Source organism: Anolis sagrei, chromosome 3, assembly GCF_037176765.1.
Source record: "Anolis sagrei isolate rAnoSag1 chromosome 3, rAnoSag1.mat, whole genome shotgun sequence".
Taxonomy (NCBI): Eukaryota; Metazoa; Chordata; class Lepidosauria; order Squamata; family Dactyloidae; genus Anolis; species Anolis sagrei.
Genome location: NC_090023.1, coordinates 246,476,270 through 246,495,005, shown reverse-complemented (window position 1 = coordinate 246,495,005; position 18,736 = coordinate 246,476,270). Strand labels below are relative to the sequence as shown.

Here is an 18,736-nt window from a genome sequence, read left to right as displayed (position 1 = left end):
AAATGAATTAATTCTACAGTGTAGATATACCTTCTGCATTCATAATCTGAGCCTTGAGGAGTAATATGCTTAGTGTGAATCCAACTCCAAATGACTGCCAAAATGCAACATTTGAATGCTATGTCCTTTATTTGTTTTTCTCAGGCATCAGGAGACGTAAATCCAGTAACAGTCTTTCCGGTGATGAGCTTTACAATAAACGGCTAAAGGGTAATGACATTTCAGGTAAAGGATTTTGTATAATTAAATAACAATTATCATGAGTCACATTTTATCCTCCCATTCTGCAATATACAGGTTGAGTCTCCCTTATCTGGTAATGCCTGGGACCAGAAGTATTTTGGATTTTGCACACATGTACATAATGAGATATCTTGCAGATGGGACCCACGTCTAAATGGAAACATCATTTATGTTTCATTCATGCTTGAATGTAATTTTAGGTTAGGTAAAGGTAAAGGTTTTCCCCTGACATTAAGTCCAGTCATGTCCGACTCTGGGGGTTGGTGCTTATCTCCATTTCTAAGCCAAAGAGCCGGCGTTCTCCGTAGACACCTCCAAGGTCATGTGGCTGGCATGACTGCATGGAGCAGCATTACCTTTCCACTGGAGCGGTACCTACTGATCTACTCACATTTGCATGTTTTCGAACTGCTAGGTTGGCAGAAGCTGTGGTTGGCAGAAGCTGTTATGTTTGAATAATTTCAAAGTTTGTGTACATTGATATATCAGGAAGTAAAAGTTTCAGGAAGTAAAGGATTTCTGAGTATTTAGGGTTTTAGAATTCTAGGTAAGGGTTTCTCCACCTGTACTAATGATTAAATTTGATTAGTACACATGTAATAACAACTTCATTTGTTAATATCATGCATATGTATAGAACGTCAAAGGACATATGATCTGAATATGGAGGAAAATATGAATAGTTTTTGCAAGTATAAAGGTAGGTCTCTTTAACACTGCTAGATAGATAATAGCATAATCTGTCGATTCCATGTATTTATTTATTTTATTTCAAGCATTTGTACCCCACCCTTCTCTACCCCTGGGGGGGACGGACTCAGGGCTGCTTACATTCGGCACAATTCGATGCCACTACATACACATAATATATACAGTAATTACATATGAATAATACATTAAATTAGTTTTAAAATTTGTTTAAGGCTAAAAAGTTGTGGGATACAGTTATGGCAATTTGATATCAAAGGTGCCTTCCACACATCTGTAAAAAATCCACATTGAACTGAAATATATGACAGTGTGGACTCAGATAACCCAGTTCAAAGCAGATATTGTGGATTATCTGCCTTGATATTCTGGGTTACATGGCTTTGTGGAAGGGCCCAAAGTGATATGTAATAGAGACCTTAGCCCAAGCATGGACAAACTTGGGCCCTTCAGATGTTTTGGACTTCAACTCCCACAATCCCTAACAGCCAGAGGTCCAAAACACCTGGAGGGCCCAAGTTTCCCAATTTTTGCTTTAGTCTCTGAATGCAGTGTGCTATGTCAGTAAGTGACCACTAGAGGGAGATACTTGATCATTTTCATTTGTTGCTGATAGCTAGCTGCCTTTAAGTTGACTTCATACTTCTAAACTAATATTGAAGGACAACTTTAGTTATTATGGAGAGGTTCCAACTAGACCTATTAAATCAGGGGTCCTCAAACTTTTTAAACAGAGGGCCAGCTCATAATTCCTCAAACTTTTTAAACAGAGGGCCAGCTCATAATTCCTCAAACTGTGGGAGGGCTGGATTATAATTTGAAAAAAAAATGAATGAATTCCTATGCACACTGCACATATCTTATTTGTAGTGCAAAAAACACTTTAAAACAATACAATAATTAAAATGAACAAATTTAACAAATATAAACTTATTAGTATTTCAGTGGAAAGTGTGGGCCTGCTTTTGGCTGATGAGATAGGATTGTTGTTGTTATGTTCTTTCAAGTCATTTCAGACTTAGGTTGACACTGAGCAAGGGCCAGGTAAATGACCTTGGAGGCCTGCATCCGGCCCCTGGGCCTTAGTTTGAGGACCCCTGTTGTTCTTGTACGGCAGTACCAGGGGTTCCAACTTTATTTGCTTTATATTAAAGGTATGCCTGCAATCCTAGGCTTGGGATTTTGCAGCAGGGTGGCTTCCTTTAAAGTTTGCAGTTATAGGGCAAGCCACTTGTCCATCATCATTTAGCTTTGGTTCCGCCCCTTATTCTGGGCTCTGGGAAGAGAGAAGAACCATTTTAGTCACTCACTCACAAGGAAGCCAGTCTATAGGACGCAAATCAGTTTGTCCTGTAGGAAAGGCTTCATTCCTCAAGACCATCCGGGGACCATCCGGAAACCATCCGGGGAAACAGAAGGAAAAGATCCCAAAGGCTCTGGCTGAGAGCTCACAGTCTCTCAGCCTCACAGCACAGAGGGGAAAAACACCCTTGAAGTTCCCATTAGACAGCATCACAGAACCACAGAATTCCAGGTGCAATATCTTCAAGCCTCAGCCAGTAAGGTCTGCTCGATACCCAGATGCACGTGGATTCGGTAGTAGTACCCACGCCAACGAGGCATAGATAGAAAGCAGCCTGGGAGAGATTATAAAGAGTTCTTCCTCATGCTGAGAGAGTACTGTTAATCTAAGTCAGTGCCAGTCTCTTAAAGACTAGAATAGAAAAGCCTTGAAGTATTGTTTGAAGATTTGTTCCTTAATAAAGACTTTGTTGTACCATTAAAGACTCTAAAGCCCATTACTTCAGGAAATCTCTAACAATCTCTCTTCGGGCACCCCGGCTTCCCACTGGGTTTAAAGTGTACGTCCTATATTAAAAAGACAATTTGTTCGGACCCAGTGCGCGACAGAACACCTGTATTAGATACTTCATTACACCAGATTAAAAATCCACTTAAAAAACAGTTTCTGCCTCCATCAGAATTCTAAGTTTGTAGTTTAGGGAGGAACCCCACACTTTTAAAACCCACTTTGGCACGGATTATGGGGGGCAGTCTGGAAGCACTCTATTACCTCCTGGGGTTTAAAGGGAGAGCAAAAACAATAACTATATAACTGTTTTATATTTCCATTCTTTTAGATGGCGTTAAAACTAAAACAGTGTTAACTGATCAACAGCTGATGATCCTTGCAAAGAAGATGGGTAAAGATTGGAAAGTGCTTGGTATTCAGTGTCTCAAGGTGTCTGTTGAAGATATTGAGCAGATTGAGGCAAAAGATGAAGATATCAATATATATAAATGCATGATGCTGCGCAAATGGAGGGATTCCGAGCAAAACAATGGAACTGCCCAAAGTTTATATGATTGCATAAAAGGCGATGCATCCTATGAAGTGCTACAAATTCTAGAAGGTAAGTATCAACTGTCTTTAGACTTTGTTTCTCCATGATGTTTTAGCTACTCAGAAAGTAAGTGTAGCAGAAGTAATTTAAAGCAAAGTGTCTTAAGTGTCCTGCAAATTGAAGTATGCTACAGTGTGGATTCTAACTGTCACAACATCAAAGCAAAAACTCTGGTCTGTTGGTTTCTCCCATGTCTCTCATATGTGGCCCCTGCTTTCTCTTCTTTCCTGTGATTAAATCTTTCCTGTGCTTGTCTTGTGTGCAAGAGCTAAGGTTTGTTCGTTTTTAGTGGTGATGCAGTAAGATCTGCTATAACGCAATAGTTGTGGTCCTTAAATTAGCAATTTGTGCTGTAAAAATAACTAGACTTAGGGAGATGATCTCAGTAAGCATTACTCATTTCTAAGCTGTGTGTATGTGGTTTTGGCAGTTTTTTCCCTCAGAAATATCGCCAACAGCACCTGGTATTTATAGGCAGTCTCTTATCCAAGTACTAACCAGGGCTAAGCAATGCTTATTTAATTCACCACATTTTTATTATGCTGAAAATAAAACTGGCTGGGTCTTGGGAGTTTCTCTACTTGTGTGCATATCTGTTGCTGCTGTTGCACAGACACACAATACATTGCTAGACTTACACTTCCAGGAGCAGCAGAAGCAAAGCTAGACATTTTTGCATTGCACAGAGTGGTGTTTGAGTGGGGCACGAACTCCCCCTTTCCACGATTTCTTCCTTTCCCTCCACTCCTCTTCTTCCAACAACTTGCCGTTGGCAAACATGGACTACTGCAATGTGGGAAAGTGTAGCATCACTACCTCTGAGGATGCTTGCCATAGATGCAGGTGAAATGTCAGGAGAGAATGCCTCTAGACCATAGCCATATAGCTCAAAAAAACCAACAACTCAGTGATTCCGGCCATGAAAGCCTTCGACAATACATGTAGCATCACTGCTGCTGCTGATCCTGAGGCCCCTTCTACACTGCTATATAAAATCCAGATTTTATGACAGTGTAGAAGAGGCCTAAGCCTAGTAAGTGCTATGTGTTAATTCAGTAGAGGAGGAGCCTGGATAGCCTGAACAAAAATGTGTGGTGGTGGTTGGTGACCAGAGGCAAGGGAGCAAAGAGAAGAGAAGAGAAGCAGGGCTTCAGTGGTAGAGGACAAAGGCATGACAGAAAGATAGGGGCTATGATGTGGAGAAAGGCAACAAGCATTTGCCATGGCCAAGGAATTGCCTTGTGGAAGGGCCACCTTATGTTGATTCAGCTTGGCAGGGAGCTGGTGGGATTCTTCTTGGAACGGAACCATTAAGGGTGTATCCAGAGAGCTCCTTTAAAGTGGGAGTTCCTGCATTTTAAAGTGGGCTGTCCAGATGGTGTCCCACAGAAAAATGAATTCATTTGCTACAAACCAGGAAAACCCTGGTTTATGGAATCGTAAAATCATAGAGTTATAAGAGACCTCATGTGCCATTCAGTTCAACCCCCTTCCAAAAAGCAGGAAAACTGGTTTGTCATGAATTAATTTGTTAGTGGGTTTGGAAGGCGTGGGACAAATCCACTACTTCTGCTTTCTGGACTATTCCCTCAAAAGTTCTGGACTTTTGAGGGGGCAGTCCAGACAGTAGTCCCACACTTTTCTGGGCTAAATTAGCCTGGAAAACTGTGAGGACACCAACTTCCTTCTCTCCCCCCACTACCCTTTATCCTGGCACATCATTTCTGTGCGCCAGGAGAGCTCCAGCACCACGTTAATGGAGGTCAGGTAAGTTCTTTTATTTTTAAAAAGGGTTTTGGTAGTGCACCTGGATACTTGCCCCTGAAAGCATGCATTTTCTGGGCAGTTTATAGATTAGAACCCAGGAACATTCATGTTTCTAAAACATGAATATTCCCGGTTTAAAGGGCTATCTGGATGCACCCTAAGATGAGAGGAGGTGAGGCTGCTACTTAATGTCTGAGATGTGGAAAGGTACCAGTTTGCCAGTTTTGACTGCTTACGATGGGAATTGTGCTATAGCCAATTATAAGATCATGATCTAATTACATGCTATGGCAAAGCTTACTCTACTATATAATATTGCAACAGTTGTGATTGTACTAAAGCTAAAGTTAATAAGGTTGCTTCAGCATTAAAATTGCACCTAATAAATGTGCAACACTATGAAAGACCTAGCTGGTTCTTTCAAATAGATTATTCCCATGTTTTGTCTTCTCGGATTTCCTTTTGAGATGTACTTTTCTACATATTCTTCTACAACAGGGGTGGAGATCATACACCCCTCAGGTGTTTTGGATTGAAACTCCATGGACTCCAATAACATCTGGAGTAGTAGTTCTCAGCCTGTGGATCCCAGGTGTTTTGGCCTTCAACTCCCAGAAATCCCAGCCAGTTTACCGGCTGTTAGGATTTCTGGGAGTTGAAGGCCAAAACATCTGGGGACCCACAGGTTGAGAACCAGTGACCTGTAGGGTCACAAGATTTTCACCCTGCTTTAGAACACCTTTGAACAAGAGTAAGAAATGATTAGCCTGTCAGCTGTTGTTGAACTACAGTTTCCATGGTCCACCACCATGATTATGCTGCCTAGAGTTGTTGGGAGTTAGATTTGGAAGGCTACATGCATGTTGTCTCTGTTGTCTCTTCCCTGCAATAGAAGCATAACAGGCAGTAACATGATGAAATCTTCATCAGATATAAATCTTCATGAATCTTTTGATGACACTCTGTACAAAAAAATGTATATTGTAGAAATGGAAAGTGGAACCTATATATAAACTACAAAACATTATTCAATCTGGCAGTCTTCAGGCCAAGAAGGCAGATATTACCTGATCTGTTTCATATCTAAGGCATAGGAAAGCTTTCAACTCAAATCTACAGTTATAATCATAGATTTATATAATCATAGAGTTGGAAGAGACCTCCTGGGCCATCCAGTCCAGCCCCCTGCCAAGAGGCAGGAAAATTGCATTCAAAGTACCCCCGACAGATGGTCATACAGCCTTTGTTTAAAAGCCTCCAAAGAAGGAGCTTCCACCACACTCCAGGGCAGAGAGTTCCACTGCTGAACAGCTCTCACAGTCAGGAAGTTCTTCCTAATGTTCAGATGGAATCTCCTTTCTTGTAGTTTGAAACCATTGTTCTGCATCCTAGTCTCCAGGGCAGCAGAAAAACAAGTTTGCTCCCTCTTCCCTATGACTTCCTCTCACATATTTATACATGACTATCATGTCTCCTCTCAGCCTTCTCTTCTTCAGGCTAAACATGCCCAGCTCTTTAAGCTGCTCTTCATAGGACTTGTTCTCCAGACCCTTTATCATTTTAGTCACCCTCCTCTGGACACATTCCAGCTTGTCAACATCTTTCCTACACATTCTGTATTGCACCTGTGAAATAATGTCATAATGAAATTCTGTCTTAATTCTGTTTTAATTCTAAACTGTATACCACACCTCAAAGGAGCATACCTGATTGCTGGCATGTAGGGAACAAAACTTCTTGCTGGTGACGCAAGCCTTTATCTGGTGGTTGGCTTAATATTCTCGTGATGCAAATTCTCTAAAAAATGCAATCCCTTGTGCAAGCCTATTCAACCTGCTTATAAAAGCTAGAATCTTATTATACATTTTAAATGATTTCACAGGCCAGATTAACAGAGTGTAGGAGTAAGAATGAGGATTTAAAGTTAGCAGGATTTCTAAAGATTTATACACAGGTAATAACGGCCTTGGATAAGAAGCAGGCGTCTACTATCTCTCTGATCTGGAGGAACAAGGTTCCCTAGTTGGATTATATATTGTGGTTTGACTTATGTGTTGTGGTTGTTTATAGGCTTAACTTTAAGTTTATACTCATAATATGTTGTTTTGGCACCAGATTATATACACTGTTACCAATGAAGGCTTCATAGGATGGAGATTATTTCTGGGATTCCCATTGTGCTTTGATTACGTTTCCATTGTATTTTGCATTTATATATTGTAATCCAATTATTGTCCTGTTCATTGTATAGTTTTGCCTGTCTCATGCTTGCACATGTTGGGTGTTATTTAACTTACAGTAATATATGCTTTTCAACTTAAGTAATATTCCAGCTTTTCCCTGTTCCTGCCCCAAACCCCATAGAAGGTCATAATTGTGGGTCTGGGTATCACCATCTTTCCATCAGGTGTTTTGTCCAAAGCTCACCCAGGCTATAAGAAAATGACATATATACATGAAAATAAATTGATTGGGGAATTTTATAAAATAACGATCACTTTGGCATAAAATATTTATTTCAAATTTGTACCCATTCTTTATTTTTGGTTCTTTGAAATAGAATTTCCAGTTTCTATAGTAATACAATCAGCTGCAGGTGCCTAAAGGTGTAACCAGCAGAGTATTCAGGTATCTTATATGTACAAGGTTGTACAATAGGATTTTGTGGTATTGAGAAGTAAAAATTCAGTAAATACTGGAATAATATTAGTATGTGGCTTTCACTTTGGCATATGATTAAGGGGTTTCTTGTTAATATTTATTCAAAGAACGTTTGCCTTTGGCTCAGTGAGGCTGAGAGAGTGTGACTTGCCCAAGGTCACCCAGTAGGTTCCATGGCTGAGCAAGGATTTGAGCTCTGCTCTCTTTTCCACACAGCCATATAATCCAGAATATCAAGGCAGATAATCCACAATATATGTTTTAAACTGGATTATCTGAGTCCACATTGTATTTTATATAGCTGTGTGGAAGAGTCCAAGGCCCCTTTTACACTGCCATATAGAATCCAGATTATCTGCTTTGAACTGGATTATATGGCAGTATAGACTCAATCCCCTTCTCTACTGCCATATAATCCAGATTATCAAAGCAGATAATTCCAATTATCTGTTTGGAACAGGATTATATGAGTCTACACTGCCATATAATCCAGTTTTCAAAACAGATAATCTGGATTTCATATGGCAGTGCAGAAGGAACCAGAGATGATCTAGTTCAAAGCAGATAATGTGTATTATCTGCTTTGATAATCTGGATTATATGGCGGTGTAGAAGGGGCCAGAGTAATGTTGTTCTATTCCTATATGTACCTTAACTTAGCATTGCTGTTTATTATTAATTACACCTTTATTATTGTATCTGTGACCACAGTATTGCTAAATGATATACAGTGCGCAAAATCAAAAGACTGGAATTTGATTAATCATTTCCTATTCTTAAAACATGGGCATTTACAATAAAAAGGGGTTAAAATAAACCCATTCACTGTCTGCTCTCTCTAGGCCCTTCTATAAAAGCCCAAAATCCATGATAGATAACAGGTTTACTTGGGGCATCCAAATGATGTCTCAGGTAATTGCGGATTAATCCAAAGTAAACTGGATTCGTCCCCACCCATGGAAAGCCTAGGGTTGTGGGAGGGGGTGGAGACTGAAACCTGGGAGGAAGCAGGTTATTTTAGCTCACTTCCTCTAGATTTTAGCTAAGTGCAGAAAGGCCCTATGTTGAGCCACACAGTCTCTAAACAACGGAAAGCTCTGATTTTCCGGGATTCTGGATTGCTGGATAGTGTCCATATAAAACTCAATACTCTCCTTCTCAGACTGTTGCTCTTCATATAAAGAAACCAATTTGAGGTGTGTGCTGTTACCTTTCTTTTGGTCTTGTATTCAGTTTAATCCCAAATGCCTGAATAGGGCTATGATGTATTTACCCCACTGCTCCGTAATCCAAATAACTCATACATTAACTATACTTTCTTCTTCTTCTCTCTCTCTCCCCTGGCCCCCTCCCAAAACCAGGTTTTTTAGCACAGACGTGAGTTTACGCAGAAGCAGAGGAAAACCAAACTTCAGGAATATTCTTTGACAATTTTCTACGTAGTTCAAATGGGATTTTGTTGTAAACTGCCAACAATCTAAAACTCTGGCAAGTTGCTATGAAGAAAAAATGATAGAACAGTTTGGAAACTTTGGGGTGAGATATACTTTTGGGGAGCAAGGAATCAAACAGTGCATTTTTGAGCAATTTCCTCAAAGATATTTTGCCATACCCAACAGATGGAACTTCAGTTTTTACATGTGTGTCACCTGGATAAGGATGGTTCATGATTTTCCAAAATGTTCTCAGGTCTTTTGGGTTTACACTTCTTAGATGATCTAGAACTGTGGTCGCTAAATAGAGACTGATAATGATAAATGCTGTGCACAGCTCGGATGTTACCTTCCTGTTTTACATCAGAGGGAAATGTAACAGAAGGAAATGGCAGCTGCATTCTTTTGCTGTGGTTTCTGAGGCCCTAAACAAGCAGAACGGATCACGAGGCACCAGGGCTGGCTCTAGGTGCTTTTAGAAAAATGGAAAATACAACCCAATGCACCCTGCTCAACTTGGCAAGGGAGTCCAACTTGTATACCAAGAAAAGCTAACTTCATTGCAATTACAGAAATTTGCATAACTATTGTTCAGCTATTTTAATTTGTGTTATCTGATTTTGTTTTACATGGGAAAGGTAATGGGGAGAAGCAATGCAGAAGCCTAATCACTGGAACTATTCAGGAAGCCGTTTTGATTTCTGCAATGATTATGCATCGTTGCATGTTTCATAACCAAAAGATCCAGAAACTTCCTTTTTCAGCAGAAGAAACAACAACAACAACAAAAATGAGATTGTGACAGGATCTACACTACCATATAATGCAGTTCAAAGCAGATAATCTGGATTTTATATTGCAGTGTAGATGAGGCCTGAGATTTTCAGGAGTCCCTATTTACTTATATCCTAGAATTACGGTGCGTGCATAGCTCTGATAACCATTAATTTCCTAGAGGATTTTTAAAATAACTTTGGATAAATTTAATAGCAAAGAAATAATGAAAAACACTTCTTAGGCCCCTTCCATGTGGCTGAATAAAATCCAATATTATCTCCTTTGAACTGGGATGTATGGTGGTGTGGACTCAGGGCCCTTCCACACAGCCATATAACCCAGAATATCAAGGTGGAAAATCCCGCAATACCTGCTTTGAACTAGAAGCCCTTCCACATGGCCCTATATCCCAGAATATAAAGGCAGAAAAATCCCACAATATCTGCTTTGAACTGGATTATCTGAGTCCACACTGCCATATATTCCAGTTCAGAGTAGAAAATGTGGGATTTTATTCAGCTGTGTGGAAGGGGCCAAATATAACCCAGTTCAAAGCAGATATTGTGGGATTTTCTGCCTTGATATATTCTGGGTTATATGGTTATGTGGAAGGGCCCTTAGAATGATGGTTTGAACTCTTGAGGAGTAATTCAAGACCAGCTATACAATCATTGAGACACATCTTAAAGCAGATAAGCATTTGCCAATTGTATGACTCCCAAGTTGCCCATCACCCCGTCTTTAAATGTAGCATTGGCCTCTATGTGAAGAGTTTACATATTGGTCCTAAAATGTCACTAATTTCTTGTCTTTTTGTTGTACAGTTCTATTGTATTGTCTTATGTTGTTTTAAATAAATTGCCCATGTTTTGTATTCTATTTTGGTTTTTTCATTGCCTTTAAACATGTATGTATATACAAACATAAGATTTTTTCTTTATTTAATTAAAATTAAACAAACATTTGTTGAACAAACAGGAACTAATCCCATGTCCCTGATAGCAGTGAATGCACTTGTTAGAGATGAGTGTATTCTTGACAGTGTAAGACAGTTCCGTCAAGTGGCAGATGTTGGAGGGGAAAGTACCTGGCACAGTGCTAGAGAGCAAAGCTCTTTGTACCACGTATATGGTCTGATGCTTATGTACTGCTTGCCAGAAAACCCATGCTAGGTTTTCTGTCAAGAAATACAATGATGGATCCTGTCCCATTGCCAGGGTGTAAATTGGAATTGGCTTACAGTGTGGTCACTTTCATAGATGGAATGCATGTAAGTGTGCAAATCTGACATCTTGTCTTTGACTCATTCCTGGTGCTATTATAAGTGCCAAGCTAACAAAAATTAATCGTTGCTGAAAGTTTCACCAAACAGTATGACTCAGAATTGGTAATATCAGACTATTTATAACACACACACACACACACACACACACACACACACTGTATTTGTATGCTGCCTTTCTCAGCCCACAAATGACTCAAGGCGGTTTACAGGGCAAAATTCAATGCCTACAATACCATAAATACAATTAAAAACATTAACATATAATAAAAACCATAACAACATCAATAAAAACATAAGTAATTAGTGTCTCCTTGTTAAAAACATTGTCCGGTTCCATCATCTAATCATTCCATATTCCTGTTAGTTACTTCGCATTTGCAAACGCTTGCTCAAAAAGTCACGTCTTGACTTTTTTTTGAAAGGTTAAAAGGGAGGGGGCTGATCTGATATCCCTAGGGACCACCGCTGAGAAGGCCCTGTCTCTCATTCCAGCCAGATGCACTTGTGACGAAGGCGGGACCAAGAGCAGGGCTCCCCAGACGATCTTAATGTCCTAGATGGTTCATATGGGGAGATGCGTTCGGACAGGTAAGTTGGGCCAGAACCGTTTAGGGCTTTATAGGCCAAAGCCAGCACCTTGAATTGTGCCTGGTGGCAGATTGACAGCCAGTGGAGCTGGCGCAGCAGGGGAGTTGTGTGCTCCCTGAGTGCCACTCCTGTTAGCAACCTGGCTAAACAGGAGTATCCCTTTGGGCCATCTATATTTTGTACATAGAGTCCAGAATTCTGTATATATTTAAGTGGACTTGCAGCTGCTGGATTTAGAATTGGACAAGTCCATAACATCTGCATCCGGTAAAGTGGGACAGTGGGACCAATGTGCACAGATCTGGATATATATTGGTCCCATTGTGATCAGAATTCTAGCTAGGGAGTGCCAACGTGAACTGTTTATTTTGGACCAGCCTGGCCTTTGATAACAACTTTAACAGATCCAAGTACAAACTATTTAGGCAAATAGAAACAGTCTGGATACGACAGAGACAGGTTGCATGTTTTAGATTTATGTTGGATCTAAAAAGGAAAGCAGTATAGATATTGTGGCACATGGCAACAAATCAAATAATGTGAATCACCTGAAATGTAAACAAGCAGAATAAGCCAATGGCAGTAAAGTGTTTTAATCAATCCACAAATTGCTACCTCTTTCACCTTGTGGTTTCCATATGTAAACAAAATTAATTACATAATCCTGGAATTTCAGAATCCTGAGATTCTGAAACCCAAACCTCTCCAAAATTGGATATTGTCCACATGGGTGGCTGAGATAGTAGCAAATTTGCTTTTTGATGACCCAGTGCAAGCAAACTTTCATGCAGAAAATTACTAAAGTATATTTTATAAAAATTTCCTTTAGGTTATGTGTATAAAGTGTATCTATATAGATAAAAGTCATAATAGGCATGTTTATTTATATATTTGAACCAAAAAGTATTCTACATGTCTTGATGGATCTGGACCAAACTTGGCTCATTTATCCCCCATGACCAGCTTAAAAAGTGGTGGGATGGTGTGTGTGTGTGTGTGAGAGAGAGAGAGAGCATGATGGGAATTGTAGTCCACCCACATCTGGAAAGGAGTATTAATCCAACAAATGATGGATCTGGAACAAACTTGGTACTCAAACAGCCAGATTAGCTCAAAAATGTTTGTGTGATTCACCTGAGGCTGAGTGCCTACTGCCCCCCTTGGAAACACAGACTTAAGAGTATGTGTATTCGTTAACTCTTTTACTGACAGCCAAGCCCTTGATTGCCCAGGATCAGCACCTTTGTCCCTTGAGTTGTGCACCTTTGTTTTTGAGCTCCATATCTTTGTCTAACACAGAACTGGACAGCTGAGCTAATCAAAAGCTCATCAACATCTCATTGGCATTGCCCCAGGGGACATCTCTGCAGCTGATTGTCCTTTGCCCTGACCAATCCCCAGCCACCATTCTCCCTGCCAAGGGAATCCCCGCCTGGAAGTCATGATGTCAGTTGAGCTTTTGGCCAATCCTGGCCAATCAGGAGGTAACAAGGAGGTCTGAATGGTTGACAGAACTGTATAAGATGTTTTGTGTTTCTCTGTATGCTTACTCTTCTGTCTTTTGAAATATATTGCGTGGCCTGGAAGTCAAAATGAGAACTCACCAGTCAAAATCAGCCCTATCTTCCCGGAAGCTTTAATTGATTAGCCTGCTTTGAGACCACTTTAAATGTCATGGCAACATCCTAACTTCCTAATGACCTGTTTTGGCAGTGACTGTTGCACTTAATTCTCAGTATCCCCACTTTCACTGTTGCTCTAAAACTGTCCTCAGCTTGCCTAAATTGCATCCTTTTCAGACGAATTGTATTAAACCTCTGTGGCTTGTCTTCAACCTGGTGAGCTGGCTTCTCTATCTTGGCTTCTTTGGTTTAGCATACACTTGCCAGGCATGGACTCTCTAAGCACGGTCCTATCTATATTGCAACAAAAGGAAACTGCTATTTTGGATTTTATTGTGGTAAATAAGTTTGCTTATTTAATCAAGCGAGGTGACTGTAGAATACCTTAAAAAGCCCCATTGGACACATTGCTCCAAAAACAAAGACAGTGCAATTTATGTAAGCATGTGAGTCAAGTAAATCATCTGAGCCATGTGACTGACAGCTTGGAAATGAGCGGAAAGACACTAACCACAAAAGGCCACTAGAGGGTTGCCAAAGAGGCTTATATCATCTGGGTTATATCATCTGATCAAAAGGACAACAAACTTACTGCTTTTGGTTTCAATCTGGTGATAGAACAATTCCTATAAATATAAAATTAACAACTATTTTTACTAAATACCATTACAAAATTCAAACCTGGGTAACGCTGGATACATAAACGACTATGATTTATAAATGAATTTCACGTTTAAATTTGGGCCCCATCTCCAAGATAGCTCATTGTGGACACAGGTGCAAATATAAACATTCCAACATTTTAAAAGAAAAGAAACGAAATCCAAATCCTTCTGGTCCCAAGCATTTTGGATAAAGGCTACTCAACCTGTAACATGTTCCACCGTTTATGGGGATGTTTGGTGTAGCAATCCAATTAAACAGAGAAATGAGGAGAGATCTTAGAGATCAACTGCAAGTAACTTCCATAAAAATGGTCTTGCTTTTGGAAGTGACACTGGTTGAAATGCCCTTTTCTGCACAGCGATTAAAAGTCCCATTCTCGATTTCACCAGGGAAGGATTTGGCAAGATTTGTTCAGAGATGGTTTGCCTTTGCCTTCCTCTGAGGCTGAGAGAGTGTCACCCAGTGGCTTTTATGGTCCCACTGGGATTTGACTCCTGGTCTTCAGAGTCATGGGCTGGATCTACACTGCCATATAATCCAGTTTCTGAATCTAGATTATCATCTTTGAACTGGATGATATGTGTCTCCACTGCCATTTAATCCGGTTCAAAGCATAAAATCTGGATTCAGAAACTGGATTATATTATATTGTATATGGGGACATAGTCCAGTGCTAAAACCATTATACCACATTGCCTCGCTATGTATTATTTGTACTCCTCCACCTTTTCTATGGTTTTGTTTCTGCTGTTTTCTTTCCTTCTTTCTCTCCTTTTATTCCATTTATACTTTTTAAAGATTCCAAGAACACCTTTTTTTTAAAAAAAATTGAAAGCTGATAGACGTTAATACAACCCTTACTAATAGAGTGATTAGGCTATACCTTGCACAAAAAGGAGCTTGACGGGATACTATATATCTCTGAAGGGTTTGTAGAGGCAGAAAGGGAACAGGACTGGCAAGGAGAGATGACAAAATGTGAGAACAAGATAGTGGCAGCAAGCAAATTAACCTGTTGCTCAATGAGGTGTGGCACAAATAATACACAGCAAGTCACAGTACTGTAACGCATTCAGGAAGCACTTAGCAGATGGTGCAAGTACCTGTTTTTCATCACCCTTGATGGCAGCTATAAGTCTTTTATAACTGCAGAAACTATACTTTCAGAACTTGGGAAATTATTCTGTGGCCTGCTGGCTAGGGGATTCTGCCTAAAGGTGCAATAACCCTCTCTGGGATTGGACTTGACCTATTTTTTATGAATCAAATCAGCTCTCTTTGCAATTGGACTGCAGTGGTTAGTAAAGGTAAGCCAATAATGTTACAATTTTGATAGCATGCTCTTCTCTTATTTCTACACCTTCATTGATTTTCTGGCATTTAAAGAAAACACCCCATCATCATGGTGGTATCACGCTGGCCAGGGCTGGGAAGAGAGAAGAGAGAGCAAGAGGGTTTCTTTCTCTCCACTTGGTTTAGTGCACCGTGTCACCTTGGCTGACATCACAGCATGCCATGGAATGCAGGTGGGATCTGTGTCGCAGCCAGAGACTGTTGTGGCATGAGGGGTGGTTGGGGGAGATAGACTGCTGTCTGGATTGCCGGAGGTGTCTCATTTCTAGTATTGTCATCTTGGGCACTAAGCCATGAGACCAAACATTGAAATGGCCAGTGAGCCTCTGGGAGAAAGCTACTTGCTGTTGGTGATACAGTAAGGCAGTGTTTCCCAAACTGTGGGGTTGGGATCCCTGCGGGGGTCATGAGGGGGTGTCAGAGGGGTCACCAAAGGCTATCAGAAAACACAGTATTTTCTGTTCGTCATAGTAGTTCTGTGTGGGTGGGGTTCAGAATGCTCTTTGATTGTAGGTGAACTATAAATCTCAGCAACTACAACTCCCAAATGTCAAGTCTGTTTTCCCTAAACTCCACCACTGTTCACATGTGGGCATATTGAGTACTTGTGCCAAGTTTAGTCCAGATCCATCATTGTTTGAGTTCACAGTGCTGTCTGGATGTAGGTGAACTACAACTCCAAAACTCAAGGTCAGTGTCCATCAAACCCTTCCAGTATTCCATGGGAATTCTGTGTGCCAAGTTTGGTTCAATTCCATCGTTGGTAGAGTTCAGAATGCTCTTTGATTATAGGTTAACTATAAATGCCAGCAACTACAACTTCCAAATGACAAAATCAACCCCCCCAACCCCACGTGTATTCAAATTTGGGCGTATCGGGCATTTGTTCCAAATTTGGTGAATGAAAATACATCCTGCACATCAGATATTTACATTGCAATTCATAACAGTAACAAAATTACAGTTATGAAGTAGTGACAAAAATAATTTTATGTTGGAGGTTGCCACAACATAAGAAACTGTATTAAAGGTTAAGGCATTGGGAAGGTTGAGAAACACTGAAAAAAAGGTCAGCAGTGGCCTGGATGTGGCCTTGGGCTGGCCGGTCAAAGGGTCTGGATATGTTCCTGGGCATCGGTGCAGCTCCAGAGCCCATTGCATCCAATTAATCTGATAGGTATAGATATGCCCCAAGTAGTTGATACAGGATTCTGGATTTTATGCTTTATTCAGGGATTGTAATCATGTCATCTTCCAGAACATGCTTGAGAAAAGCTCTCAGTCTTCCTCACTATTAGCAGTGTTGGGTAGGGCTCACAAGAGTTGCATCTAAACAACATGATTCCAACTCTAGTTTCTCAAGTTGCTCCTGACACAAAAAATAATATAGTGTTACTATCCTTATTCTCTTTGCTTTGCTGCTGGTTACATTTGGAGCTTTACTTCTCTTTTATTGGTTTTGAACCTAATTTGTAGGCTTCCTTTTCTGGAACTGGCCCATTGCTAATAAGACAAGGCTCAGTGACCTGTGGATTGGAGCAAAAATCAAATCATTATTCAACCTGAGGAAAGTGGCTTTTAAGTCTATTCAGCCTGGAATTACTGTAATTCTGCTTAAATTGTAGTAATTATTACTCAATTTCCATCCTTACATGTATATTAGCATGCACAAATTTTATGCAATAAATTTCTCTTTTGTCCTCTATTTTAATGATAGGTTTCCTTCCTCCTCTTTTGGCAATGAGTAGAAGTGCCAGCAAAAGTGAGAAACGGTTGGGATATTATTATTTGCCTTTGGGATATTGGGAAAATTTCTATGTGCAGTGTGGACATCTGAGAACTATGTCTAGAGAGTCTAGAGAGGGAGCATGGAGGTCCATAAACCTTTCTCTTTCCCTCTTCTTGTTCACACACATTCTTAAAATAGTAATAAAAATTAACATTTTCCAATTTAAAGACTTTTCCTGTTGTGTTTGTTCTGCAAGTAGGAGGTCTAAGATGCTGCCACACAGCCATATAACCCAGAATATCAAGGAAGATAATCCACAATGTCTGGTTTGAACTGGGTTATCTGAGTCCACAGTGCCATATAATCCAGTTCAATGTGGGATTTTAAACAGCTGTGAAGGTTACTTGCCCAAGGTCACCTAGTGGATTTCTGGGATTGGGTGTGAATTTAAATCCTAGTCTCCAGTCATACACAATCCAACCCTCAAACCATCACACCAGCTCTCTAGCATAAAATGACATTGGTATGATTTATTATTGTTAGGGTCAGAATATCAATTTTAAAGGGATCATATGGAATAAAATAAAAGTTCAGTTGCTTAAAAAAGATATGACACTTTTCCTCTGCCTTTAATAGTGGTCAGATTTAACCTTACAGCCTTTCTGCAGAAGAAACTGTTTAATTTCTGTATCAAATTGCTTATTAAAGTCACCAGAGCAGGACTGGAAAGAAAATCTGGCAACCCTAGAGTGCAACTATGCTGTAAAATTAATTCAGTTAGATACTACTTTTACTGTCTTAGAAATTGTTTTTTTTTTAAAGATCTTTAGTTTTCTTTGCCAAAGAGTTCTCACCAAAAGTGCTTCACCAAACTACAAATGGCAAAAGTCCATAGTACTGAGGTATGGCAGTTAAACTGATGTCAAACTGCAGTAATTTTACAGTGTAGCTGCACCTCTAGTTACATCTGCATTAAGAAAACCTCACATTCTAGTATTCAGTTTTCATGTCAGGAGAGACTTGAGAAACTGCAAGTTGCTTCTGGTGTGAGAGAATTGGCCATCTGCAAGGACATTGCTCAGGGGACACGTGGATGTTTTGATGTTTGACCGTCTTTGTGGGAGGCTTCTCTCATGTCCCCAAATGGGGAGCCAGAGCTGACACAGGGAGCTCATCCGCGCTCTCCCTAGATTCAAACCTGCGACTTGTCGGTCTTCAGTCCTGCTGGCACAAGGGTTTGACCCATTGTGCCATTGGGAGCTCCTATAAAATGCACCAATAAGCTGTTTCTCTGTGTCCTTTCCATTGAAAAGTGTTGTATCCTCAAGCGAAAACATTTATTTCAATTCCACTTGTTTCAATTGAACTTCTTTTGAAGGATGCTTGTTTGGAATCTGACAACATTTCATGGCCTAGTTCTATGCTTGATTACTCTGGAACTGCACCTGTAATCCTATTCACACCCCTTTCCAATAGACATTATTTTACTTTATGCACTT

The 18,736-nt window shown here is 40.1% G+C and overlaps 1 protein-coding gene across 1 annotated transcript in view; it reads left to right on the top strand.

Moving 5' to 3' along the window:
- Window positions 1–10,873, top strand: part of LOC132770547 (NACHT, LRR and PYD domains-containing protein 1a allele 5-like) — a 40,995-nt gene extending 30,122 nt beyond the window's left edge. The window contains exons 14-16 of the mRNA XM_067466020.1: window positions 145–225; window positions 3,093–3,365; window positions 9,146–10,873. Of these exons, the coding sequence (XP_067322121.1) occupies window positions 145–225; window positions 3,093–3,365; window positions 9,146–9,165 (374 nt within the window). The 3' untranslated portion in view covers window positions 9,166–10,873. The remainder of the gene's footprint in view (window positions 1–144; window positions 226–3,092; window positions 3,366–9,145) is intronic.
- Window positions 10,874–18,736: the final 7,863 nt, after the last annotated feature.